We start from the raw sequence: 26687 nt of genomic DNA, 5'->3' as shown, positions 1-26687 counted from the left end.
AGTCGCGCTCCGGTAGCCATCGTGTGCGGACGTGTACGTAGTGCGCTCCCACACAATCGGCTCCAGAAGCGTTCCTGTTGCTTCCAGTGATCTGGAATTTGTCCTGCGGGTACTCCGACTGGCGGCGGTTCTGACGACTTTTGAGTTGGGGGAATCGCTCCAAAACTTTCGGAGTTTTCGTGCCCGACAGTTTTGTAGTGCAATACTTGTGACAATACTAAGTGTGTAACAATACACACGGGTGACGCCCATTTGGGCGGAGCCAGAGGCAGGGGTCCTCAACCACTTTGTAAGGCCAGGCCAGGGTTTGTAAACTATTATTTCCTTTTTAATTTCTATTTATTAATATTATATTTTATATATAAGTTTTTGGGTGGTGGGAATTTTGCTTATTCGAGAATCGTTTGTGGTGCTTACGTTTGAAGCATCGCAGACGGTTCTCTTTTTTATTAATCCAAAATCGCTCGTGACGCTTTCACTTGAGGCGTTACGGGGGATAGCTTTAATTTTTTTTTTTTTTAGTTTGTTTAGTTGTATATTCGCACCACTCGTGATGCTTTCGTGCACTTATATAATCTAGAGTAGTGCGAAAGCGTCACGAGTGAATTTTTATTTATTATATTTAAGTCTTTACTCGTGGCGTTTTGCTGATCTTTATAAGTGTCAGAAAGCGTCACGAGCTCATTTTTATTTTATTTATTTATATTTTTTGCTTCATTTTTATAAGTCTTTTTGTAGTTATAAAATTTTAATTTTTTAAGTATGTCTAAACAGCCGGCCCCCAAAAAGGGGGCCCGCTTCAAAGCAGGAGCCGATGGGGATATAGACCCCCCCTCTGCCATTTCTCTTCTCGACTCTAGAAAGGGCCCGGTCACCAGATCGGGTGATCAGAGAGTTGCGGCAGGACCTGCCAAGCCACCGGCCTCGGGGACAGTCCCTGAGACCCAGGTGGAAGCTCCTGGAAAAAGGGCTATTTCGGTATCGCCCTAAACCATCCAGGCCGCACCCAAACGTGCAAGAGAGGAGTTCCCTCCTCTTACGAAATCCAAACCTGTTGAGGAGGACAATTCCTCCCCAGCCGCCATCTCCAAGGAACTCGACGACTATGTCGATTCCTTGGAGAGAATTTCAAGTGTCCAGAGACGGGAGCTCCACCTACTGGTGGCCCGTCTTGTTTTAAGCGTGCGATCGGCGGCTCCGGTCGTTTCTGAGACACCTCAAAGTGAGGCAATCAGGAGACTGGAGCTCACGGTCGCGCGAATTGAGAAGTACCTTCAGCCTCCTAAAATCACTACAGCTAGCATTGTAAGAGAGTTGAAGGGGATTGCCCCAAGCTCTTTTAAAGCTCCTGAGCAGACTTCTGTAGTGCGCCTTATCCCAATTGGGGATGAAATCAAAACTTCGGCGGAAGTCGTAGCCGCTTTCACCAAGGTAGTTAACCCAGCAGCAATAAAGCTGCAAATTAAGAAAGTTTTCCCATCTTCTGGGAAAAACGTCACCAATTTATTAGCTGCCAACCGTGTTGAGGCTCAGAGAATAGTAGAATTTAACCCTATTCTGGAAAAGGCTGGCCTGAAAGTCTCCCTTCCGGGACTGAAAAATCCCAGAGCTATAATTATAAATGTCCCGACGGACGAGCAAACTGACAGCGATATATTAGAAACACTATTCGAGCAGAATATTGAAGGGTCCATGAACTCCACCAAAGAGGACTTTATTAAGACCTCCAAGATAATAATTAGGCTTAAATCAAAACTTAACAACCACCAACATATAGTAGTCTCTCTTTCGCCAACTTGTCATGCTTTCTTAATTAAACAAAACTTAATCTACATGGGTATGCAAGCCCATCGTATTAGGGATCATATTAGAGTAATGCGTTGTTACAAGTGTCACTTGTACGGCCACTCCGCACAGAGTTGTAGAGCCGCTACGGCTTCTTGCAATTGGTGCGGAGGCCAGTCTCATGAGAGTAATGCTTGTCCTAACAAAGACAAGCAGGCAGCTTGTGCGACCTGTTGCCGCCTGAAAAGACAACACCTATCCCCGGCTCATAGAGCTGGGGACCAGAATTGTCCGGCCTACAAAGCCGCAATAGCCAGGGAGGTCGCCAACATCAATGGCTGTCCACCCTGACTGCTATATTAAGTTCGCCCAGCAGAATCTCCGCAGGTCTAGAGCGGCCACTGCGGAGTTCTGCTCTAGGGCTCATTCTCATGGAGTGGATGTGGCGCTCCTGCAGGAGCCCTACACCCACTCCGGTAAGACTACAGGCGCCGGCTGCGACGCTAGGATCTACGAGATCCAGCCAGCGGGCGCCTCTATTGTGGTGTACAACAACGATCTGTGCGTCACTTTTCTGAGGCACCTCTCGGATCAGTGGCGTGCAGTTGTTCACTTGTCATCCCCTAATGTGAGTCTTCATGTGGTGTCGGCTTACTTTCAGTACGGCGACCCCCGTGAGGTTCACATTGAGGGACTATCATCCGCTTTAGATGCTCTCGCTGGACGCAGCGTTGTGGTCGGCGCCGATCTTAACGCCCATGACCCACTGTGGGGTGACACCTCGCAGGCTCGCCGTAACAGGGATCCTGTGGGGAACTCCGCAGTGGTCAGCTTTGTGCTGAGCAGCGGATTGAGCGTCGCGTGCGGCATGGAGGAGCCGGTGCCGACTTATCTTTTTCGCTCGAGGCGGAAAGAATGAGAAAGCAAAGCCTCGAAGAAAAAAGGAAACTCCCAGAGAGGAGTCAACCGGAAAAAAAGAGAACAGCAAGGGAAGACTTCCCCGCTCTACCCACGATCAATAATAACTCGGAGGAGAAGAAATCTCCCCCCGCCCCACCAGCAGCCGCCCAAGAGCCCCGCAGAAAAGCGGAGGCCTCCACCAAGGAGCGCCTCGCGAAGATCCTCGAAGACCTCGCAGGGGCAATAGAGGCTCAAGACCGGCTCCCGAGAGCCGGAAAAAAAAAGCTCCAATCGTTCCTCATCAAAATTGAGGAACTGTTCGACGAAGCACAAACTTCGAAACCCGGGCCATCAGCCCCGCAAATAACCAACGATCTCGATCGGCGCCTCAGGGCGATCGAGAACCGTCTTCCCCCCCGCCTACGATGGCTAACATCGTAAACGAGCTAAGGGGAGAGGCCCCTCAGGCCCCCCGCCCTGCCCAATCAGCAATCTCCACGGCCGTGGTCCTCACACCGATTGGAGACGCCAACAAAAGCCCAAAGGACACGATAGAGTCCTTCAAAAAGGCAGTGAATCCGGCAGCGGTGAAACTGCACGTCAGGAGAGTATTCCCGGGAGCCGGCAACACGGCAACAGTCCTCATCAAGGACAGAGAGGAGGCCGAGAAGCTGGTCGCCCTCAACGAAAAACTTGCTAAGGTGGGACTTAAAGCATCTCTACGCGGACTCCGAAACCCGCGCGCCATCGCTCATGATATCCCCTCGGGGATCAATAATGAGGACCTCCTGGAGGCACTCTTCCACCAGAACGTGGAGGAGGCGCTCCCGGAGATGAAAAAGGAGGATTTCCTTCAACACTGCTCGATAGTGACCCACCTCAACACAAGGGCGAAAGACAGGACCCACGCGGTCTTGTCGCTCCCTCCGAGCGTCCACAGGGCGCTTGTCGCAAGAGGGACAGTATACGTGGGCAAGAGGGACAGTATACAATGACCAGGTGTAGAGCGGAGAAACTCTCCTGCACCTGGTGCGGAGGCGCCGCACACGAAAACGGCGACTGCCCCAACAGGGACAAGCCGGCGAACTGCGCCACGTGCTGCCGCCTGAGAAGGCAACACGAGTCCCCAGCTCACAGGGCCGGGGACAGATCATGCCCGGCCTACAAGGCGGCATTAGCGAGGGAGCTAGCCAACACAAATGGCTAGGTCCCCCACCAACATAATTAGAGACATCAGGATCGCCCAGCAGAACCTCCACCACTGCAGGGATGCAATGGCGGAATTCGAGACAAACTTTTTAGAAAACAGAATAGACGTGGCCCTCATCCAGGAGCCCTACACCATCATGGGAAAAACAGCAGGAATAGGCGCGCGAGCGAAAATCTTCGAGATTCAGCCCGCGGGAGCCGCGATCGCCGTTCTTAATCCAAAACTGCGCGCCACTCTTTTGACGCAAATGTCAAACGAGTGCCGAGCGGTCGTCCATTTATCAGCGGAAGAGGTCGATATCTACGTGGTATCGGCCTACTTCAAATTCGGGGATTACATAGGCACCCACATCGACGGCCTTACGACGACTCTAAACGCCCTCAGGGGAAAGAACGTCATCATAGGAGGCGATTTTAACGCCCACTCGACCATCTGGGGCGATCCAGATGAGAAAAAATACAATAGAAACTCGGTAGTCAATAGACAAATGGAGGACTTCGTTATCGCCAGCGGCTTATCGGTCGCGACGAGCGAGGGCCCCTCCGAATCCAGTTACTACGGCCCAACGGGCGAATCGACGCCGGACGCCACCTTCTATAACCTCGAATCGCGGCTAGGATTGGCGGACTGGAGGATCCACACCGAAGCGTGCCTCTCGGACCACAGACTTATAACGATGCGGATTCACCGCAGGCGCGAAGAAGAGAAAAACGCAAGCACCGCACGCCAAACGACGCGCACGATCCTCCCCGGAAGATTCAAAATCGCGAAAGCGAATTGGACCGAACTGGGGAGAGATCTAGGAATAGAACTCGACGAAGCCGCGAGAACGCTCAGACCCGGCCCCGAAGCCAAAGCAGAGGCGCTTCAAATGGCCTTAATAGCCGCAGCCGAGAGGAATCTGCCACGCAGTAAGCCGCCGCCCCCGCGCAAAGCTAAACCCAAATGGTGGTCCCCGGCCCTCACGGAGGCCCGTAAAACGGCCAACCGAGCTCAACGCCTTTTTGCGAAGGCGGTGAAAGCCAGAGGGTCGAAAATGGTGACCAGCGAAACCCCGAGCGACGACCCCTTCAGGGCGATAAGACGAGAATGGAGAGGACACATCAATAAATACAAGTCCCTCATTCGCACCGCCAAACGAAATCACTGGAGAGAATTCGTCAAGAGAGAGTCGGACGAGAACGTGTGGGGCGGCCCTTACAGATGCGTAAAGATGAGCAGCCGAGCGGCGACCTCGCTAGCGGACGTCAAAAACCGGCACGGTGTTTGCGCAATCGACTCGACACAAGCGGCGGAGAACGTCCTTGAGGCACTGCTTCCGAGAGACCCGACCGAGATGGACTCAGTCACGCAGAGTGCGATCAGAGCACGAATAAACGAGGAGGTCAACACCGAGCAGTCGGAACCGGTGAGGCGGTCCGAGATCGGAGAGGCCCTCTCTCGCATGCGAGAGGGGACCGCCCCGGGATTGGACTGCATCACCGTCACCATTTTAAAAAAATGTTGGGAGATAGCGGGACCGATCCTGGAGATAGTCTTTGAGGAGTGTCGTTCCGAGGGAGTCTTTCCGGGCTGTTGGAAGCCCGGAAAGATGGTGATCCTCACTAAACCCGGGAACAGGGACCGATCCGATCCGAAGGCGTACAGGCCGATCACGCTCCTCCCGACCATAGGCAAGCTCTTCGAGAAGGTCATTTGCAATAGACTCGAAGAGCATCTTAAAAAAGGTGCTTTCGCCCTGTCCTCCAGACAATATGGGTTCCGCCCCGGCAGGGGCACCGAGGACGCGATTAACTACGCCAAAAGTGCCACAGAGCAGTCCTCGGAGCGTTACGTCGTCGGAGTGCTCCTCGATATTTCGGGGGCCTTCGACAACGCTTGGTGGCCAGGCATAGTGGACAAGCTTCGCAATAAGAGGATACCCTCTGACCTCCTCAAGGTCATAAGGTCATACCTGTCCGACCGCCGCGTTGTAATAGACGCCGGCGCGTCGCTCGTGTGGAAGAATCTGGAAAGAGGATGCCCTCAGGGCTCCGTCCTGGGGCCATTCCTATGGAACATACTCTTTGACGACGTCCTCAACGTCGCACTTCCGTCGCAGTGCGAACTGATCGCATACGCCGACGATTTGCTGCTCCTCATCCGAGCCGACTCCGGGAGAGAAATGGCGGAGAAAGCGAATTTCGCTCTCGCCGCCGTCCACACGTGGGGCGCGGAGAACAAACTCTCCTTCGCCCCGCACAAAACTGAAGCAGTTTTCCTCAAGGGGAACCTGACGAGCACACCTCGTGTCCACATGGACGGCCACAAAATTAAAATTGTTCAATCTGCACGCTACTTGGGCGTGCAAATCCGCCAAAATTTCAATCCCGACGTGCACATTCGGCACGTCGCACAGAAAAGCCGCGACGCCTTAGGCAAGATCGCGAGGTTGGGAGGCCTCAGCTGGGGCCTCAACTTCAGGGCGCGGGTGGTCATGTACAAGGCCATCTACGTCCCCATCGTCACGTACGCCGCGAGCGTATGGGCCGCAAAAGCGGCAAAAGGTCTCCCTCAGAGATTGCTGCTGAGGACTCAGACCGCCCCGTTGCATTTTACCACCAAAGCATATAAGACAGCTCCGAACGCGGCGCTCCTCGCGCTCGCCGGGGTCGAGCCCATCGACCTTACGGCGCAGTGCAGGGCCGCCGTGTTCCACCTTAAGCAAGGCAGAGATGCCGTGATCGACGGGAGTAAGTTGACTCCTCCAGGCGGAGAGCACACCCCCGCAGCAAGGTTGGCCCTGATCAAGAAACTCGGGAGGGCGGTGGTGCTCGACGCATGGCAGGAAAGATGGAGGCTTGCCGACACCGGCAGGCTAACATATAGATTCCTGCCAGAAATTGCCGAACGGCTAAAGAAACACTGGCTGACACCGGACTTCTACACTACGCAATTCATGACCGGACACGGAGCGTTCCGCGCATACCAAAACCGCTTTGGATTTAGCGCGGAAAAAGGATGCCCGTGCGGCGCAGAAGTGCAGGACTCCGAGCATGTCTTATGGGAGTGCCCGAAGCTCGAGGCAGAAAGAGCCGTTTTATTCGCGGCCCTCGAGATCGAAGAGGAAAGCCCTCCGAACCACGAAGACATGGTCACCACAAAGAGAAACTTCAGAGCGTTCAGTAAATTTTGTAAGGCATACGCCGACTGCGAGGACGTCCGCCCTCCGTAGGACGGACGTTCGCCATATTTAAAGAAATTCATCCCGTAATAACAGGTACATCTAGTTCAGCTCGCGCGACGCAACAACCGACGCGCGACGCTCGCCGCAATATCATAATTTACAACTCTTAACATAATCAAATCATTCAATTTTGAATCTTCAATTTCAATTTTCAATTTCAGATTTCAATTTCCAATTTTCATTTTCACTTTCATTATTCTCACACCATTTATTTCTACACTAATCATATCATAACCCAAAGTATGTTTCAGGAACAACCGGACGTGCTGACGATCCACTAAATTAACCCTTGTCGCCCTTTTTTCAGCCACAGAGTCTTATACTCCACACAAAAACACGCGTCACTAGTTGACTAATCACGACGACCCATCAGATCATGACGGTTGCACCTCGCCACACAGAACGACGACAGGGGGGGGCTCGCGCTGAAAAGAACGCGCCCTCCCCGACACAAAAAAATTTGCAAAGTCTGCCCTCAGCAGCAAACATTCCATACACAAGGACGCGACTCCGCGTCGTCTCAAACACACATCTCTACCAAGAGAGACAAAGACAGCGGAGCACGACCACCCCGCTGCCTTTTCCCACACCCATAACTTTCCTTCCTCCGTCTCCAACAAAAAATAGTGATGCCGGGTGACCATCAGTAGCTCCGGTCCGGGACACCGGTCGCAGCCGTCCATCGGGACGACTCCGGCCGAGACGTGGAAGCGGACCATCGGCTTGTTCGATGGAAAGCGGTTGTGCTCAGTGCTAGGGTTGCTAAAGAGCCGATAGGTAAGGGCTTATACACAACCTGAGGATGCGGGTGGGAGCACCCGGGAACCCGTCGTTACGTCTCGGCTACTGGCGAGTCCACCCCGGATGCGACGCTCTATTCCCTAGCTCAGCCACTAATTTTAACAAATTGGAGAGTGCACACTCAGGAGTGCCTCTCCGATCATCGACTCATCACCTTCGACTTGACCGCGGTCTCTCCCAGTAGAGATAACATCCCCTTCTCCCAGCCGTCTCCTGAGCGGAGTCTGCTTCCAAAGTGGTTTCGCTTAGGTAAGGCGAACTGGGAGAAATTTGAACACCTTCTCATTAATCAACTAAATACTCTTTTTAACAATATAGACCCAAACCCAAATGTCCAGGCGGAAGCCCTCCAGACCGCGATCTTGTCGGCGGCTGATGGGTCGATTCCGCGTTATGAAACGAAACCGCCATCTCGTAATAGACCGGAATGGTGGACGATGGCCTTGACGGAGGCTCGATGCGCGGCCAACCGGGCTCAGAGGGCCTATTATGCCGAAGTAAAACGGCTTAGTAGGTCAACTCTTGATGGCTCCGCTCCTTCTGAAGATCCCTTAGTTGGAATCAGAGGAGTGTTTAGGTCTTCTCGCAACAAGTATAAATCCCTCATCAGGACTGCAAAAAGGCGTCACTGGAGGGACTTTGTTGAGAGAGAGAGCGTCAAAAACGTCTGGGGCCGCCACTACCGGGGCGTCATGATGCCCGATCGCGCGATGGCGTCGCTGTCGGGTATCGTTGACAGTCACGGTGTGTGTGCCATTGACTCCTGTCAGGCTGCGACCAACATTCTGGAGGTCCTGATGCCGGGTGATCCAGCCTCTGCTGACTCCCCGTCTCAGGCCTTAATAAGAGCCCGGTATCGCGAGGATGCGAGGACTCCTCCATCAGCGCCCATTACCGAGTCTGAGGTGGAGAGTGCTCTCGGACGCTTGCGTGTGAGGGCCTCTCCGGGCATTGACTGCGTGACCGGCGATCTCATTCGGAGATCGTGGAAGGTCGCGGCTCCAAAAATCGCGACAGTTTTTGAAAACTGTAGAGCGGCAGGCTCCTTCCCGGACATTTGGAAGTCCGGAAAGATGATCATTCTTAAGAAGCCGGGGGCCTCGGATCCAGCGAGCCCCAAGGCATACCGTCCCATTACTCTCCTTCCCGCACTGGGGAAACTATTGGAGAAGGTCCTAGTGGCCCGAATTGAGAACCACTGTCGGAATTGCGCTCCCTTATCGGAGCGCCAATTCGGTTTTAGGCCGGGTCTCGGCACGGAGGACGCGATGCGAGACCTCATATTAAGAGTTGACGCGTTACCAGACAGGTATTGCGTCGGAGTGTTCCTCGATATTTCGGGGGCCTTCGATAGCGCCTGGTGGCCTCGCATCATCGATGCGAGGCCACCAGGCCGTTTGCGCACTCCCGCGCGCAAACGATCATCTCCTTCGCGCTCCAGCGAACATCTAACTGCAGGAATTCTTTCATACATATTTTTTTATTTCTTTTTTTTCTCTTTAAATATAAAAGCTCATAATGAGCAAGCATCGGCCCCCCATAAAAAGGGGGCTGCCAAGGCCTTGGTCCCGAGACCGAAGACTGCAACACCCGTAGTAAAGAAAACAACCCCCACGACACAGATAACAGCACCCGCGACACCGAAACAATCAATCGAAAAATCGAAATTAGAGACCATTTAACGACCATAGAGTCAAATTTGAGCCTGTCGCCCGTTATCTGGGCCTACTGGTCTCCCGCGGATTCAATCCCGCCGCCTACATTAGACACGCGGTCCAAAAGAGTCGCGATACGTACGGCAAGCTTGTCCGGTTAAGTGGCAACCAGGGGGGGTTGAACTTCCGGGCGAAGCTTGTTATGTACAAAGCTATATACATATCTATAGTTACGTACGTGTCAAGCGTATTTGCGGAGAGGGCGTCACGTGGCATGCTGCAGTACGCACTGAACAAGTCACAGAGGGTCCCTTTAAAGACCCTCACTGCGGCATACGCCACGGCGCCTTCGGACGCCCCCGTCGCGCTCTAGTAGCCGTTGCGGGTGGACGTGTGCGTTGCGTGCTCCATCCGGATCAGCTCCCGAAGCGTCCCCAGGGCTCTTACAAAGCTGAAAATTGTCTGGCGCGGTCAGAATCTTGTTGCGGTTTCAACGACACCTGTGTTGAGGGGATCGCTCCAGGATTTCTGGTATTTTCGTGCCCGACAGATTGCTAAAGTGACATTGTGACAATAATACACTACAGTGTGTGACAATAATCTCTTGTTAGTGGTAACAATACACTCGGGTGACGCCCATTTGGGCGTACACGCCTGAGGGCGGAGCCAGAGGCAGGGCACCTCAACCACTGTGGCCAGGGTTTGCCAACTCTTTTAATTTTAAAAAATACTTTTATTTTATATTTAATTTTTTGGTGGTGGTAATCTATAAACTTGAGAATCGTTTGTGGTGCTTTTATTCGGAGCGCCGCAGACGGTTCTCTTTTTTTATTTAATTAAAATCGCTCGTGACGCTTTCACTTGAGGCGTTACGAGTGATAGCTTTTATTTTTAATTTTTGCTTTTGTATATTAGACCACTCGTGATGCTTTCGTGCACTTAGAAAGAAAAAATTTTTTTAGAGTAGTGCGAGAGCGTCACGAGCGAATTTTTATTTAATTTTCATAAGTCTTTACTCGTGGCGTTTTGCTGATCTTGCAAGTGTCAGAAAGCGTCACGAGCTCATTTTCATTTTTATTTTTTTTGTTTCATTTTTATAAGTCGTTTTTAATTATTTAAATTTAATTCTTAAAGTATGTCTAAACAGCCGGCCCCCAAAAAGGGGCCCGAACTAAAACAGGAGGCGACGGGGAGAATGACCCGCCCTCTGGTAGTGCTTCAATTCCTGAATTGAGAAAGGGTCCTGTCACCAGATCGGGTGATCCGAGAGCTACGGCGGGAACCGCCAAGCAACTGGGACAACCCTCTGGGACACCCCTAGAGACCCAGGTACCCACTGCTGCCACAACAGCAGAGGCTCCTGGAAAGAGAGCGATCTCCGTGTCCCCTCAAACAGCTCCAAAACGTGCGAAAGAGGATTTCCCTCCTCTTGGCAATGTGCCCCGGAGTGAAAATGACTCCACCAGCGCTATTTCCAAGGAGCTCGATGTTTACATCGACTCTCTTGACAGACTGTCCGCTGCCCAGAGACGTGAGCTTCACCTGATGGTAGCTCGTCTCACCAACAGCGTACAGTCAGTAACTTCCGTCTCTACAGACTCCCATCAGATAGAGGCAATCAGGAGGCTGGAGGTCTCAGTTGCTCGAATCGAGCAAATGATGGCCCCCCCTAAGCCAACTCTAGCCAGTATAGTAAACGAGATAAGGGGAAATCCTCCGACTAAGCCCAAAACCCAAATGTTCACATCTATTGTGCATCTAACTCCGCTTGATGGAAATATTAAAACCTCAGCAGAGACTGTGGCTGCCTTCAAGAAAGCAGTAAATCCATCAACGGAAAAGCTGCAAATAAAAAAAGTGCTTCCCGTAGTGGGAAAAAACTCGATGAATATACTAGCCGCAAATCGCGCTGAGGCTCAGCGAATTGTTGCGCTTAACCCAACCCTGGAGAAGGCTGGTTTGAAGGCCTCTCTCCATGGGTTAAAAGACCCAAGGGCAATTATTTTAAATGTCCCCAACGACCCCATTAGCGATAATGAACTCTTGATTTCAATATACGAACAAAATATAGAGGGAACAGTGGACATCTCCAAAAATGATTTTATTAATAAGTCAAAAGTTATTGTGCGCCTTCAATCGAGAACTCCAAATTCTCGTCATATAGTCATCTCGACTCTCCCAATTTGTCACTCCTTTCTTACCAAGGAATCAATTGTTTACATAGGGCTGCAGGCACACAGAATACGTGATCACGTTCGTGTTATGAGATGCTTTAAGTGCCATCTCTACGGTCATTCCGCGAAGAATTGCAGGGCGCCTCAAGCATCCTGCAATTGGTGCGGACAGCAGTCGCATGAGAGCGCCTCTTGCCCTAACAAGGACAAGACGGTGGCTTGTGCGTCATGCTGTCGTCTCAAGAGGCAGAATTTATCTCCGGCTCACAGGGCCGGAGATCAGTGCTGCCCCGTCTATAGGGCGGCCATAGCTAGGGAGATGGCCACCATCAATGGCTAGCCCTGACTGTGGTTATAATCTAAGATTCGCCCAGCAGAATCTCCGCAGGTCTAGAGCGGCCACTGCGGAGTTCTGCTCTAGGGCCCTATCTCTTGGAGTGGATGTGGCGCTCCTTCAGGAGCCCTACACCCGCTCCGGTAAGACTACAGGCGCCGGCTGCGACGCTAGGATCTACGAGATCCAGCCGGCGGGCGCCTCTATTGTGGTGTACAATAGCGAACTGTGCGTCACTTTTCTGAGACACCTCTCTGATCAGTGGCGCGCAGTCGTTCATTTGTCACGCCCTGGTGTGAGTCTTCATGTGGTATCGGCATACTTTCAGTATGGCGACCCACGTGAGGCTCACATTGAGGGCCTCTCAACCGCTTTAGACGCTCTCGCCGGACGCAGTGTCGTGGTCGGCGCAGATCTTAACGCCCATGACCCACTGTGGGGTGACACCTCGCAGGCTCGCCGTAACAGGGATCCTGTGGGGAACTCCGCAGTGGTCAGCTTTGTGCTGAGCAGCGGATTGAGCGTCGCGTGCGGCATGGAGGAGCCGGTGCCGACTTACGTCTCGGCTACTGGTGAGTCCACCCCGGATGCGACGCTCTATTCCCTAGCTCGGCCTTTAAATTTAAGAAATTGGAGAGTGCACACCCAGGAGTGTCTCTCTGATCATCGACTCATCACCTTCGACTTGACCGCGGTCTCTCCTTGTAGTGATAACATCCTCTTCTCTCAGTCGTCTTCTGGACGGAGTTTGCTTCCCAAGCGGTTCCGTTTAAATAAGGCGAACTGGGAGAAATTTGAACAACTACTCACTAATAAATTAAATACCCATAATAACATAGACCCAGATCCAAATGTCCAGGCGGAAGCCCTCCAGACCGCGATCCTGTCGGCGGCTGATGGGTCGATCCCGCGTTTTGATTCGAAACCGCCATCTCGAAATAGACCGGAGTGGTGGACGTTGGCTTTAAAAATGAGAGCGTTAAAAATGTCTGGGGCCGCCACTACCGGGGCGTCATGATGCCCGATCGCGCGATGGCGTCGCTGTCGGGTATTGTTGACAGTCACGGCGTGTGCGCCATCGACTCCTGCCAGGCCGCGACCAACATTCTGGAGGCCCTGATGCCGGGTGATCCAGCTTCTGCTGACTCCCCGTCTCAGGCCTTAATAAGAGCTCGGTATTGCGAGGATGCGAGGACTCCTCCATCAGCGCCCATCACCGAGTCTGAGGTGGAGAGTGCTCTCGGACGCTTGCGTGTGAGGGCCTCTCCGGGCATTGACTGCGTGACCGGCGATCTCATTCGGAGATCGTGGAAGGTCGCGGCACCAATCATCGCGACAGTCTTCGAAAACTGTAGAGCGGCAGGCTCCTTCCCGGACATTTGGAAGTCCGGGAAGATGATCATTCTAAGAAAGCCGGGGGCCTCGGATCCAGCGAGTCCCAAGGCATATCGCCCCATTACTCTCCTTCCCGCACTGGGAAAACTATTGGAGAAGGTCCTAGTGGCCCGAATTGAGAACCATTGTCGGAATTGCGCTCCCTTATCGGAGCGTCAATTCGGTTTTAGGCCGGGTCTCGGCACGGAGGATGCGATGCGAGACCTTATATTACGAGTTGACGCGTTACCAGACAGGTATTGCGTCGGAGTGTTCCTCGATATTTCGGGGGCCTTCGATAGCGCCTGGTGGCCTCGCATCATCGACTCCCTGAAGTCGAGATTGGTCCCACGAGACCTGATAAGTTTAATCAGGTCGTACTTCGAAGGTCGAAGCGTGGTGATGGACGCAGGTGAGTCGTTGGTGTGGAGGACCCTGGCAAGGGGCTGTCCTCAAGGCTCGGTCCTGGGCCCCCTGTTATGGAACGTCATGTTTGACGATGTCCTCAGGGAGCCCCTTCCTCTGCACTGTGACCTGATTGCCTATGCCGACGACCTCCTGCTGTTGGTTCACGCCAACAGCAGAAAGGAACTCGAATCTCGGGCCACGACGGCCCTTATATCCTTAGATTCTTGGTGCAAAGATAACAAGTTATCCTTTGCACATAACAAAACCTGTGCGGTTATGCTTAGGGGCTCGCTGGATTCCGAGCGGCTCCCTAAAATTTTATTCAACGGCCACAGGGTCAAATTTGAGCCTGTCGCCCGCTACCTGGGTTATCAGGTCTCCCGCGGATTCAATCCCGCCGCCCACATCCGATATGCGGCCCAAAAGAGGTTAAGTGGCAACCAGTGGGGGTTGCACTTCCGGGCGAAGCTTGTGATGTATAAGACTATATACATTCCTATAGTCACGTACGCGTCAAGCGTGTTTGCGGAGAGGGCGTCTCGTGGCATGCTGCAGTTAGCGTTAAACAAGTCGCAGAGGGTCCCCTTAAAGACCCTCACTGCAGCATACTCCACGGCGCCTTCGGACGCCCTTTTGGTGCTCGCGGGTGTGGAGCCAGTGGACCTGGTGGCGCAGCGTAGGGCTGCGACCTTCCACCTTCAGAGGGGTCGTCCGGCCACGGTTGGTGGGGTGAGAATCCCTCTTCCGGATGCCGGTTTCAATGTAGCGGTAGTTTCAATGTAATTATGCAATTAACGCCTACAATGGCTAGCATCGTGAACGAGCTCAGGGGAGAGGCCCCTCAGGCCCCCCGCCTGACGCAGTCGGCAATCTCCACGGCTGTGGTTCTCACGCCCACGGGAGACATGAACAAAAGCCACAACATGAGCGCCACCCCGGCCCCCAAAAAGGGGGCCACAGCGAAAAAGACGAAGCGGGTATCGGATGTGATCCCGTCTACCTCAGCAAGCACGGAGGAAATCGTCGTCGCAAAGGCGAAAAAACCGCGTAACAAATCGCCGCCTACCCGCCCCAGCACGCCTCCAGCGACGCGCAGCCCCTCGTCGAGCTCGTCCTTCTCCATCGAGGCGGAAAAAATGAATAAGCAGGGAGTCCCAGCCGAGCAGGACGGACCCGGGGCCCAGAAGAGGAAACTCCCAGTGAGAGCCCCAACCCAGAGGAAGAGGGCCGCAAGGGAGGATTTCCCAGCTCTCCCGGCCAACAAGAAGAACGCGGAGGAGACTAAATCTCCCCCCGCCCCGCCAACAACCGCCCTAGAGCGCGGAGGCCTCTATCAAGGAGCGCTTCGCGAAGGTCCTGGAGGACCTCGAAGAGTTCCTCGTAAAACTCGAGGAACTTTTCGAGGAAACGCAGTTATCGAAACCCGGGCCAGCAGCCCCGCAACTGACCAATGAGCTCGATGTGAAGCAGTTGTGCTCAGTGCTAGGGTTGCAAAAGAGCCGATAGGTAAGGGCTTATACACAACCTGAGGATGCGGGTGGGAGCACCCGGGAACCCGTCGTTACCTCCCCCTGTGGGGAGCGGAGTACTCAATGGAGGAGGCTTAGGAGCCATATGGGCTAACAACCCATACGGCTGTATCAGCAAATAAAGTTAGCAAAAATAAAAATAACAATAAGCAGAAGTCTACGAGGCCGCAGCCCGTGGGCCCTGCTGATACAATAATAACGGATGGATCCTCGAACTCGCCCTTACAAAGGGCAGGTCAGACAAACACTAGCAGCGCGAACGATTCAATTTGCCCAGTGTGCGCTAGGACCTTCGCATCGCAGCGAGGTATGCTTTGCCACAAATCCCGTGCCCATAAAGTCGAGACCGCAAAAGATATCGATATAGCCAGAATAAATAAGCGATGGTCACAAGAAGAAATTCTTCTGGCCGAGAAAGAAGCCGTGGCTACCAGAAAGAAAGAGCGGTTTATAAATTTGTATCTCGAAAAACACACGAAAGGTCGAACCCTAGAGGCCATAAAGCGGGTTCGACGCACGGAGGTATACTGCGGCAAGGTCCTAGTCGCGCTTGAGAAGATGGATTTAGATCGAGGACGTGACGAGCCGAGTGAAGCAGGCTCCTATGCTAGTCTTCCAAGTGAGGAAAATGGAGATTTCCGGTCAGCGGACGAAGATGGGGGCATTGTTCCCTATTTAGCCTCGCTGATTCGAGATGCCAAAGTACTTGCGGAAGATCCAAATGTCGACTTTGTCTGGCGACTCGCTGAGAGGCTTGTCCAGGGAGAATATGTATCGACCAAAAATCGATACATGTTGTACTCGAAACCTGGGCAAGCCGGTACTTTCCCAACCAGAGCCGCTCCTTCTACTCTACTTGACTCTGTTAAAAGAACTAGGAGGGAGCGGCGTAAAGATAGAAAAGGGAAGAAAGAGAGCGAGAAGTCGGGCAGGAGGAAAGCACGACGAGCAGAAAGAGCCAAGACACAACTGCTGTGGAGAAATGCTCGATCCAGGACGGCCAAGTCGATACTTGAAGGAGGGAAACTGCTTCCCTTCTGGAAAAGTCTCTTCGAAGCCGTTTCTAAATCCTGCGACAAGATTAGGACCACGAGACCCGAAAGTAACAGGGAAGGTCTCACGGCACCGATCTCGCCAAGGGAGATCGAGAGCGCACAAATTAAGTTACAGTCTGCACCGGGACCTGATAAAGAATCACTTCATCTAGGTGTAGATAAGTCCCGGGACCACTAAAGGCTGTAATTTATAATATAAATCTAATGTGCTAAACCATTCCTTCTCAGTGGACAGCTACAAAAACGGTTTTGATCCCTAAGAATGAGAGCTCCCGGGTGATTACAGGCCGATCTTGATCGGTTCTGTGATCCTCTGAGAATTCAATCGAGTAATGGCCTTGAGGGTGAGCGCCTTGAGATTGATCGACAAAAGGCAGCAAGGATTTATCACCACGGACGGAGTCTCAGAGAATGTCTGCATCCTTGGTGCGGTTCTTTGGGACACTAGAAGCGCACTAAAAGAAGTGCACGTGGTGACCCTTGACATAGCGAAGGCTTTGGACACCGTTAGCCACAACGCGCTCATGGAAACGCTGGATTTCCCAAGGAATTCATTAAATACCTTACCCTTCTCTATGCTAACTCGACAACCTACTTAAAGGTAGGTAAAGGAGGAGAGTGAGACGATAAAGATAAAGAGAGGCATCCGCCAAGAGGACCCCTTATCTCCCGTCTTGTTTAACCTAGTAATGGACAACGTGCTCGAAAATCTCATTGACAACGTGGGATACAACCTTCTTGGGGAAAAAGTAAATGCATTGGCTTTGGCCGACAACTTAGTACTAATAAGTAGTACCCAAGAAGGAATGGCCGAACTGTTGGAGAGAGTCGAGCACGCCTTAAACAAGATGAGCCTTGCGCTTCATCCGGGTAAGTCGCAGGCGGTTTCGATGGTGCCGGATGGATGGAATAAGAATATCAAAAGCTGAGGCTTAAAAGCTTTTCAAGCTAAACAATGGCCAAATACCCCAAACTGACGCCGTCCATAAGCTAAGGTACCTCTGAATCGACTACACTCCCTCCTCAACCAACTGGATAGCAGCCGGATCGGACAAAATGACTGGGAGGGACTATGTATACCCTCTTAACGAAAGTTCGGTTGGCAAGGGGGCAAATTGAGCGGCAGCATGATCTTAAAATGTAGAGCAGGATGCCACATAACTGCCGCTCATACCAACCAAAATTTCCCCTGAACACACGGGGAGAGATTGAATTTCGATTGAAATTCATTAAATTATAGCGTCACAATATAACGATATCAAAGAAATGGAAACTAGACGCCGAGTGTTGCATATTTAATGAGCAGTGGTCAATTCGTTTTATTTCTCATGGCGGGTTTAGGAGGTGACAAATCAGATAATTAAAGATTTATCAATTAGATGGGTTAAAATTGTTGATCTATAGATAGATTTAGTTGGTGGGTAATCTGTAGAGATACGTGATTATCGCGTTTTGCGATAAATGCGAAATAAAAGCGATAAACGTGATATATGCGAAATTGTTGAAATATGTGAATAGACGTGAAAAAATTAAAATCGCAAAATAATTATTCCAAATATCGATTCTCAATGTCTATGGTCAGTCTGCCCGAACTCTAGTCATAGACCACAGACAATAAGTTAAGCTGCTTAACTTATTGTCTGTGGTCTATGACGCTACATTGACATTCGCATCTTTTGAGGTTATGTGTTGTTGACATATGCACGCGAGCATACGTTCAGAACTGTTTTCTTCCACAAATTAATAAATTATTCGTCACAATCTCTTGGTGAGTTTACATGTCAAAGATTATTTTATTTTACTTATTACAACGTTTATTAAATATTAATATTATATGTATTTTTTCAGTTTCAACAATATGGGTCGAGCAAATGTTGATATTAAAGAAAGAGCTGCAGCATACAAAAAAGATGGTTTTTATATAAATGATGACAATAATTTGATGTGCCGGCATTGTAATTGTCAGTTAGATTGGAAAAAGAAAGATAATTTAACCAAACATTTACAATCAAATAGCCATAAAAAAGAGTTTCAAAACCTTCCACAAGTCATACTCGTCAATCAACAATTCCAAACATTGTAGTCAAAAGGCAAGAAAAATCTGCATTTATAAAAAATACCGTTAGCATGTGTCTTAAAGCTAACATACCGCTAGCAAAGTTAGACCATCCTGCAGTGCGACAATATTTTAGTCAATATGTCCAGGGATCTGGTGAATTACCGTGTGCAGATCATTTACGGAGAACATATGTTCCAATATGTGGAGCAGATATGAAGAAAGAAATATTAGAAGAAATAAAAAACAAACCTCTTGTAATAATAGTGGATGAAACTTCTGATAAAATGGGACGATGTGTGTTTGCAGTTTTATTTAAAACAGTGTTACCTGCAAGTGAACAAAATGTGTATTTAGCATCATGTAATTTTTTAGATACAGCTAATGCTACGACGTGCTCGCAAACAATAGTAGATACTCTTAAAGAGTATGAAATTTCGTATTCTGATATTGTAGGATTTGTATCAGATTCAGCGCCATATATGACAGCTTGTTATAAAAGCCTCAATGTTTTAATTGGCAATAAAATGCTTCATTTTCAATGCTGGGCTCACAAAATTAGTTTGGTGGGAAATACATTCATGAAAGAGTTGAAATTGCTGAATGAATACATTAGTAAACTAAAAATAGCATTTTTGCATTCCAGAAAAATGAAATCAAATTATATTGCATTTTTGCAAATATCATACCCAGATCTTCCAGCGGTGCTATTTCCAAGTCCAGTCATAACTCGCTGGAAATCATGGTTCAAATCAGTTAGATATTTGGACACTTATTTTGATGCCTTAATTAATTTTTTTAAAAGCTCGGAATTAAGAAATGTTACAAAAGAAAAAATCATTGAATTATATGAGTCCGATACAATTAGATTAAAAATTGAATGTAAATATGTTAGCGAAATATGCGATAAATTTACCAATTTAATGAACAAACTGGAAGGATCTTTGTACCCCTTTTCTCATTTATTGTGGGAAGAAATTATGGGGATAAAAGATTCCTTAAATTACAATATGGGTGGCATTTTTCCTATCGAAACACAAAACTTACTTCTTGAAAGTAATGAAAATACAAAAAAAGATTTAATAAATATGCTCAAGGAAGCTTCCGGTAAAGCTCTATTGAAACTCGAGTCTCATTTATCTATAAATGAGACTAATCTTTTTTATGAATCATTAAACCAACTGTTCAATCCATCTGTAGCTGGAAGTAAATGCAATTTCCAAAGCGACGAAGTACTATTATTATTTAGGAATTTACCTCTATTTTCGATATTAACAACGATCCAATGTTTAGAGGGTTATTCACATTTTTTTAATAATTTAGTATCTAGTATTAAAAGTGGAGTAAAAACAGACACACTCCAACTCTTACTTGCCACAAAAATAAAACATGTGGAATTTGGTAATGCGGCCATACAATCAATTTGGTGTCCTGCAAACAGTGTAGATGCAGAACGCTACTTTAGCACTTATAATTTAGTTGTCACTGATCGTCGTACTAGACTTAAGGAATCATCCATTGAGACATGTTCTATGCTATATTTTAATAAATTTTAATGTCTTTTATATTAATAAAGAAATTCTCATCTATTTACTTATTTTTTAATGTTTTCTACTACTGAATTGCATATTTTATATTAAATTATGTTTAAAATAAATTAATTAAAATAATAAACGCTAAATAGATGCTAAAAATTGTTACTTTATTTGCTCCAAAACGCTAAATTGTAACATCAAAATGCTATTTTTTTCGAAAATAGATGCTAAAAACACGTATCTCTAGTAATCTGGAATTAGGATCTATTAATTAGGCGGGTGAGTTTTATTGATCTATGGACAGATTTAGTTAGTGGGTAATCTGGTAACTCGAAGATCCCTCAAACGCATGAAATACGTTACTAACTTCACTGAAAACAAAAATGACGGCTTGGCGAATTCTGTTAATGAGTACATTAATTGTTTCAGGATGGCCGATTGTTAAACCCCCTAATCCGCAATGCAGAGTGGCAACACTTGGCGGGCGTGCATTGCGATCGTGGGTTAGCGAGTGGGAGATCCAACGACAACCGCCATTTCAGACGGACGTGTGACCGGAGCCTAAGCAGTAGCCAACCTGACGAACAACGCAACGACTACTACTATCAACTTAAATACATTGCAACAACATAAAGAAATGTATTTAAATATAAACAGGCCAATGTTTAATTATGTTTAATTATGAGCGTACAAATGAGAAAAATATAAGTTCTGATAGTAAAACAGTTGGACCTCTAAAACTGATTGTGTATTAACACTAGGTTTACTACACCCGTCAAATTGACGGGTTTCCGATTTATTTTGAAAATTTTACAAAATAAGCACTGTTTTTTTCAAATTTTTTTTCACGACTTTGTATAACTAAACAAGGCAAATATATTTTCTATTTCTTTTATTTTCGGAAACATTTAATTTTTGAAAATCTTGTCACTGTATACCTTTCTCTACTGTCGCCCGTCAATTTGACGGGCGACAGTACTGTGAACCCTTTTTTTACCTTCTCGCTCCAATTCTGAGCAGCGTGGCACGCGCTATATCGGCACGTGTAATTAGTAATTGCAATAATAGTCTTGGCCGAAAAATATAAAAATTTCATGAGAAGCTCCAATTTTAAGTAGCGTGGCACGTACTATATCAGCGCGTGTAATTGAGTAATCGCAATAATAGTCTAGGCTGAAAAATATAAAAAGTTCATGACAAGCTCCAATTCCGAGCCGCGTGGCACGCGCTATATCGGCGCGTGTAATTGAGTAATCGCAATAATAGTCCTGGCCGAAAAGTATAAAAAGTTCATGAGAAGCAAGATAGGTCATCAGTCATGAACCAGCAAGCGACTGTTTGTCTTTGAACGCCAGCGTGCAACGAATATTTATCAGTTACTATATAAGTATTTGAAAAGGAAAACTTTGCTTATTGTAAGAATATTTCAAATAATATTATTTTCTTATAATTACTTTATCAATAATATTTATTTTTACTTGACCCACCTTTAGCTACAATGAGCAAATTTAGGAAATATTTGGAATTATCGAAAAAAATTTCCATCATCAATGAAGAATATTCTGGTAATACTCTGAGGAAAATGAATTTGAACCAAGTGAAAGTGATTGTGTATACGGGTTTCCTAAATCCACTGAAAGCGAAGATACAGAAGAGTCATCAGAAGATGAAAATCTTCCAAATCATGGCAGAAAAATGATGCGTATTTTTTCAAGTGCGAGTTCCGATGAAGTTCCGGGCGCATCTTCAACTCTCACCATCTCCAACTACAAAGGCAATGCAACAGAAACTGCAGTCGATGGAACACAGTGGGTGAGATTTGCAGCAGGCGGGTCCAGCGGTAGACAACCCATTCACGCAATATTCAAAGGTGTCGCTGGACCTACTGGATATTCCAAAAGAAATGTGATGTCGGGCCATGTGCGAAGTGCTTTTGGACTAATAATTGATCTTAGAACACATCAAAGGGTGCACGGAAACAGAAGCGCGTCGTGTACTAAAAAAGGATTGGACAATTTCAATTGAGCAATTAAATATTTTTATAGCGATTTTATATGCCAGGGGAGCATATGAAGCGAAATCGCTAAAAGCTTCTTATTTGTGGTCCAAAAAGTGGGGCCCTCCTTTCTTTTCAAATACAATGCCCAGAGATCAGTTCATGGAAATACTTCGGTTCATACGGTTCGACAAAAAAACAACGATCTGAAAGGTTGCGTACAGATAAATTTGCTCTAGTGTCTGAAACCTGGAATAGATTTATAAAAAACTCCCAGTCCTGTTATAGGCCACACGAAAACATTTCTATTGACGAACAATTGTTCCCAACAAAAGCTAGATGCCGATTCACCCAATATATGCCAAATAAACCGTATAAATTTGGTATAAAATTTTGGTTGGCGGTTGATTTGAAATCGAAATTCGCTTTAAATGGTTTCCCTTATTTGGGAAAAGATGAAACCCGATTATCAACACCTCTAGGGGAACACGTTGTTATGAAATTAGCAGAACCGTATTTACGGGAGGGGAGGAATATTACCACTGATAATTTTTTTACTAGTATTCCACTGGCTAAGAAATTGCTATTAGAAAAAACCTCATTGATTGGAACTATTCGATCTAACAAAAGAGAACTTCCAAAAATAGTAAAAGAGAAAAGAGATAAAATGCAATTATTTTCCTCGCAACTATATAAATCTGATAACTGTATACTAACTGTTTATAAAAGTAAACCAATAATAAACGTCCTTCTTCTGAGCACAAAGCATACATGTGTAAAATTAAAAAACAGCGATAAGCGTTTACCAGACACCATTGCATATTACAAGACCAAGTGCTGTGTAGATGTTGTTGATCAAATGGCTAGAAAATACTCCTTAAATCAGGCAGTGTTAGATGGCCCCTTCATGTTTTCTTCAACATCTTGGATATGGGAGCAATAAATGCATGGATACTTTATAAAGAATACAAAGGAATCATTATATCAAGAAAGGACTTCTTATTTCAATTGGCCGAGGAACTAGCCAAGGAGGATAATGAACAGCATCAGACACCATGTAATTCACGTCAGTCGCGTAACACCACCTCTAAAATACGCAAGAGTTGTCAAATAGGCTATTGTAAAAAAAACAGAAGCAATGTCGCATGTGAAAAATGTAAAAAAATTGTGTGTGGAAAGTGTACTAAAAAATTGAATATGTCTGTAGAAAATGTTCTGATTAGTTTATATATTATTTTTATTGTCACCCCGATTATTATTTTATTTGTAGTAATATTTTTTTTATAATCTGCATATTTTAGTCTCGATTAAGTTAAATAAATCATATAAATTTAAATATACTTTTGTTTATCCGTCATTTTGACGGGTTTCCGTTGAAATAGGTATCAAAAAATTCCCGTAAACCCAGTGTTAATATCACGATAATACCTCCACATTTAGCCTACAAATTATCCAACACCATTAGTGAAACGTTTAAAATTAAATCAAGAAATAAGAACTATATCAGAAATATGATATGATATAACAGACCACACGCCTTTCCTTGCCAATAACAAAGAGGGGAAAAGATGCAACAAAAATACACATTTTTATTGTGACAAATATAAGGTGCATTTAAAATACAAAACATAAAAATTGTTTTGTTTTATATCCATCGCAAGTAGAAAAATATGTTTTCATTTATTATTATTGTATTGTAAAAATAAGTCTAAGGCCGGTTTCACACTTGCCGGATGGATTTGCACGGCACTGGGCCAGCGTCGCGTAGTGGGGGGTGGTTTTGTATGGGCAGCGTCGGGCCGGTGCCGGGCGAATCCATCCGGCACGTGTGAAACCGGCCTATAACTGTAATTTGTAGTAGGTTTTATGATGTACATCTGTAAAATTTATTTAATTTAATAAAAAAATAAATCCGCAGCAAATTTTTTTTTTAAATTGTAACTGATTTAGTCCCTTTACAAAATTTGAATTTAACTTCTATAGCTTATAATCCAAGATTTTTAAAACTTGGAATGTTTTATTACCGACTTTACTTTATTTGTTTTTCAATATTTATTTTTGCTTTGTATATTTATTCTATGATCATTCCTGGTTATATATTTGATCAAATGTCAAGAAAAACGTAAAAGAAAAAGATGTAAGTTTCTATAGGAAATACATATAAAAATAAAATTTATACGATAGTTTGAGAATCACTGGTGCCCCTAAATATATTTAACGTAATTAAAAAAACCACATACATAAACTCATTAATTAAAATTAAAGTCGTGCCGATTCTCCCAACGATCATATTTTGGGAATTTCGCGAAAACTATGCAGCTCCCAGCGCGCGGCTCAGAAATTGTTAAAATTTATGTTATTAAAATGATTTTATTATTTTTAAGTTTATTTAGAAAGTTATAAATTTTTCTTTTGTTTAAAATACCAACATTATATTATTGTTGCGATTTTGATTTTGTATTGTTGCGCGAGCACTCGAGGATTAGCGAACGCGGCGTTGACGCGGGGTGCGGGGTACGGCGTGCGGGTTTCGACGTCGCACATAGTAATGTTGCAAAAATCCCTTTTTTAAATTATGTTTTCCAGCCCAAATGTCGGCGGACCGGAATGAAATTTGTATCGGGATGCACAGGAGTCTCCGGCTTCGATTGGGGCTCAAAATTGACGCAGTTGGCGGAAAGTGGGTGTTTTTTACGCGGGCTTCCGGGCGATCGTCCGTTTTGTTAACATAATTCTGAAATTGATCGCGACGATTTAAATTCCCATACGTTCAGATCTTCCTACACATATTTAAGCGTCAAGTTGAATAAAAACGCCGTTCCGTTCAAAAAATGTAAATATCGCAATAACTTCACTTAGCTTTCGGCGATTCGCTTCCAGGTGGTGTCGGACGAATCTCAGTCACCATGGAAAGATCTCAGCCAAATTCCAGCTCGCCCGGATTAGAATACCCGCCTCAGTCTTCGAAACTTTACGGAACGTTTGAAAATACGCACGTGCAAGTTTCGATTTCCTGTTAGTTGTATGCTCACTCTCCTAATGCAACAATAATTATCTATATACCAACCGTTATCTATATTATTACATTAATTGTACTTACACCTCAACCTCGTAGTAGTTAAAACGTTTAGAAACTTTTTCCATCTTAGTCGTTTGCAACGACCGTTAAGAATAAGACAATACACTCGATCGACACTTGGGGGCAGCACCGACGCCTAGCCGTGCGCGCGCAATGAGCATTGTACGTGTGTGCGAAACCGGGCTGCCGGACATGGGCGAAACGATCTAAAATTTAGAGCGTTTCATATGTTACAAAAGTGAAGTTTTATACTATAATTTTTTTGCAACATATACAGACGCATAGAAATGTATGTGACTATAAATGTAAAAAAGAGGAAAAGCATTAAAATAAAAAATTCAGAAAAACATTAAAAAAATCCCATTTTTCACTTCATACAATTTTAATGCAATAAATTAAAAACTAAAACTAAATTTCTATACTAAATTAAATCTTTACAGTGCATTTGCATTTGATTTATAGAATCAACCAGAGGAAAATAATATAAATCTATGGATATACTGGTTCAACATACATTATGTAATATTATATAACATCGTTATTTATAAATTTAATTTATCTGAATTCCGTTTTATTTATTATTTTCTAATGAAAAATATAGTACCAAATAAACATTTAAAACGTACGTTTATAAAACATTAAAGTTTTAAATTATACATCTCTTGCATCTACGTATTATATTACTTTCTTGTTAATAAAGTTAAAATTGTTTCTTTCTTCATTGTAGTAATATTTTTGGCAACAAATTAAATAATCAGAATTTAAATTATCTTTAGGTCAGAATTTTATTAACAACCTGATCATAATTATATTATTCAGGGTCTGAATAAATATAAGACGGTTAGAATAAAAAAATAGAACGACCAGAATTAGGATAATAAGAGTTATAATTAAATTATTCGGTCTCATTATAAATATTAAATTATTAGAATAAAAATATAAGACGAGCATGTGAATTAAAAACGTATTTTGACGTTTATTAATATTAATCGGCAATAAATTATTTATTTTAGAAATATCTTTAAAAATATACTGACCATCTGTCAACATAAAATTGACCTAGAGGCTAAAATTCAGATCATCTTGTAGCGCATGTGGTTTTTGAGGGCTACGTAATTAAAACGACCTTTTTGAAGAGGTGGCGGGGATGCGGGGTGTTAGATCGTAGTCAAAGCGAGAGAGGGGAAGAATGTATATATTACCAGTTGTTAAAAAACCACCGCTTCACAAGTTGAGCGGTGGTGTGGCAGCACTGGGAACTGTCGAAACGCCACCACAATCTAATATAAATACTAGCTGTTCTTTATAAATGTATCAATTTTCAGAGTTACAGCAAAATCAACACCATCCGGTAACACTAATGGCAACTGAAAAAAATGATTATGACCATCTGTCAAAATAATTTTTATCATTTAAAATAAATTCTGACCTGTCTAATTTAAGTTCTAGCGATTTAAAATAAATTCCGAGCAGTTAATATTCTGACGATCTAATATTTATTCTGGCTGCTTATATTTTGACATTTTGAAATAAATGTTGACTACAAACGTATTAAAATTTTGACATTCAC

The 26687-nt window shown here is 46.1% G+C and overlaps 2 protein-coding genes and 1 long non-coding RNA gene across 5 annotated transcripts; 2 read left to right on the top strand and 1 right to left on the bottom strand.

The window, feature by feature from the left end:
• Positions 1–22682, top strand: LOC148238722 (uncharacterized). Of its 3 annotated transcripts, XM_088200889.1 has the most exons (4): positions 18094–18219; positions 18300–18541; positions 20472–21457; positions 21536–22682. In XM_088200889.1, the coding sequence occupies exon 4, from the start codon at positions 21738–21740 to the stop codon at positions 22065–22067; it is 330 nt and encodes a 109-aa protein (XP_088057015.1). In that variant the 5' UTR covers positions 18094–18219; positions 18300–18541; positions 20472–21457; positions 21536–21737; the 3' UTR covers positions 22068–22682. The 3 variants fall into 3 exon arrangements, with proteins under 3 accessions (XP_088057025.1, XP_088057006.1, XP_088057015.1); XM_088200899.1 differs by lacking the exons at positions 18094–18219; positions 18300–18541 and adding an exon at positions 1–305; XM_088200880.1 differs by lacking the exons at positions 18094–18219; positions 18300–18541 and adding an exon at positions 9939–10277 and having other exon boundaries at positions 20472–22682.
• On the top strand, positions 8360–12273 carry LOC148238723 (uncharacterized). The gene is made up of 2 exons (XM_088205561.1): positions 8360–9317; positions 10725–12273. The coding sequence occupies exons 1-2, from the start codon at positions 8360–8362 to the stop codon at positions 12089–12091; spliced, it is 2325 nt and encodes a 774-aa protein (XP_088061687.1). The 3' UTR covers positions 12092–12273.
• A 1760-nt stretch (positions 22683–24442) lies between the features above and the next one.
• Positions 24443–25291, bottom strand: LOC148238721 (uncharacterized). Its single transcript, XR_015811757.1, has 2 exons — positions 25139–25291; positions 24443–25074 (listed from the first exon to the last, which is right to left on the bottom strand). It is a non-coding gene; the product is annotated as an uncharacterized LOC148238721 (long non-coding RNA).
• Positions 25292–26687: the final 1396 nt, after the last annotated feature.

Source organism: Plectrocnemia conspersa, unplaced genomic scaffold (genome assembly GCF_051122295.1).
Source record: "Plectrocnemia conspersa isolate PC_06_02 unplaced genomic scaffold, ASM5112229v1 ptg000001l, whole genome shotgun sequence".
Taxonomy (NCBI): Eukaryota; Metazoa; Arthropoda; class Insecta; order Trichoptera; family Polycentropodidae; genus Plectrocnemia; species Plectrocnemia conspersa.
This window is presented reverse-complemented; position numbering and strand designations above follow the sequence as displayed.

Coding starts and splice junctions, on each gene's coding strand:
- LOC148238723 (XM_088205561.1), top strand. CDS start 8,360: ATGGCCTTGACGGAGGCTCGATGCGCGGCCAACCGGGCTCAGAGGGCC. Junction 9,318..10,724: donor CGATGCGAGGCCACCAGGCC/GTTTGCGCACTC, acceptor ATGTCTAAACAG/CCGGCCCCCAAAAAGGGGCC.
- LOC148238722 (XM_088200899.1), top strand. CDS start 21,738: ATGATGCGTATTTTTTCAAGTGCGAGTTCCGATGAAGTTCCGGGCGCA.